Here is a 1,172-nt window from a genome sequence, read left to right on the forward strand (position 1 = left end):
GGCGAGACCTCTCCCTCTTCGAGAAGCTGGGCGACGGCTCCTTCGGCGTCGTGCGTCGCGGCGAGTGGTGCACACCTGCTGGCAAGACGGTGAGGGGCTCGTGGGGGGGGGCTGGGTGGTGGGACCTCCTGGGGGGAAAGATGCTTTGAGGCTCATCCCCACTTTGTCCGTAGTTGAACGTGGCAGTGAAGTGCCTCAAGACAGATGTGCTGAGCCAGCCAGAGGCACTGGACGACTTCATCCGGGAGGTGAATGCCATGCACTCCCTGGACCACAGGAATCTCATCCGCCTTTATGGTGTGGTCCTCTCCCACCCCATGAAGATGGTGAGTGTGCGTGGATGGGGCTGATCCCAGTTCAGCCCTATGGGGGTCCCGCATTATGCGATGAGCAAAGCCAGGCTGGGTCCCTACCCAGAGTCCTCTGCTGGCATCCCCAGGGGAGCACAAGAAGGATGGAAACCAGCCCAACCAGGTGCTTCTGGTGTGACCAACCTCCTGTCCCCTCCCCATGGCCTAGGTGACAGAACTGGCCCCGCTGGGCTCCCTCCTGGACCGCCTGCGGAAGAACCAGGGCCATTTCCTCATCTCCACCCTCTGCCAGTATGCCATCCAGGTGGCCAAGGGCATGGCCTACTTGGAGTCAAAGCGCTTCATCCACCGTGACCTGGCTGCCCGCAACATCCTACTGGCCTCCAACGAGCTGGTCAAGATTGGGGACTTTGGGCTGATGCGGGCCCTGCCCAAAAATGACGACCACTACGTGATGCAGGAGCATCGCAAGGTCCCATTCGCCTGGTGAGCCCCAGAGAGGGAGGGATCTGGGGCTGCAGCACCTGTGACCTCCTGATGCTCACATCCTTTTCTATGCAGGTGTGCTCCTGAGAGCCTGAAGACACGCACCTTTTCCCATGCCAGTGATACCTGGATGTTTGGGGTGACCCTCTGGGAGATGTTCACCTATGGGCAGGAGCCCTGGATCGGCCTCAATGGCAGCCAGGTGGGTGCACAGCAGGGACCTTTTCCCCCTGCCTCACCCTGGCAGTGCAGGGACGGGACCTGGGACCCCCTGATGGCACCTTCTGCTTTGCAGATCCTGCACAAGATAGACAAGGAGGGCGAGCGGCTGCCACGGCCCGAGGATTGTCCCCAGGATGTCTACAATGTCATGCT

General features: G+C 60.9%; 1 protein-coding gene across 1 annotated transcript in view; it reads left to right on the forward strand.

The window, feature by feature from the left end:
- Positions 1-1,164, forward strand: part of LOC114818280 (activated CDC42 kinase 1-like) — a gene marked incomplete at both ends in the record, with an annotated part of 1,325 nt that extends 161 nt beyond the window's left edge. The window contains 5 exons of the mRNA XM_029083503.1: positions 7-89; positions 174-326; positions 520-797; positions 873-999; positions 1,093-1,164. Of these exons, the coding sequence (XP_028939336.1) occupies positions 7-89; positions 174-326; positions 520-797; positions 873-999; positions 1,093-1,164 (713 nt within the window). The remainder of the gene's footprint in view (positions 1-6; positions 90-173; positions 327-519; positions 798-872; positions 1,000-1,092) is intronic.
- Between the last annotated feature and the right edge of the window lie 8 nt (positions 1,165-1,172).

This window comes from Antrostomus carolinensis, unplaced genomic scaffold (assembly GCF_000700745.2).
Source record: "Antrostomus carolinensis isolate BGI_N321 unplaced genomic scaffold, ASM70074v2 scaffold48611, whole genome shotgun sequence".
NCBI classification, from domain to species: Eukaryota; Metazoa; Chordata; class Aves; order Caprimulgiformes; family Caprimulgidae; genus Antrostomus; species Antrostomus carolinensis.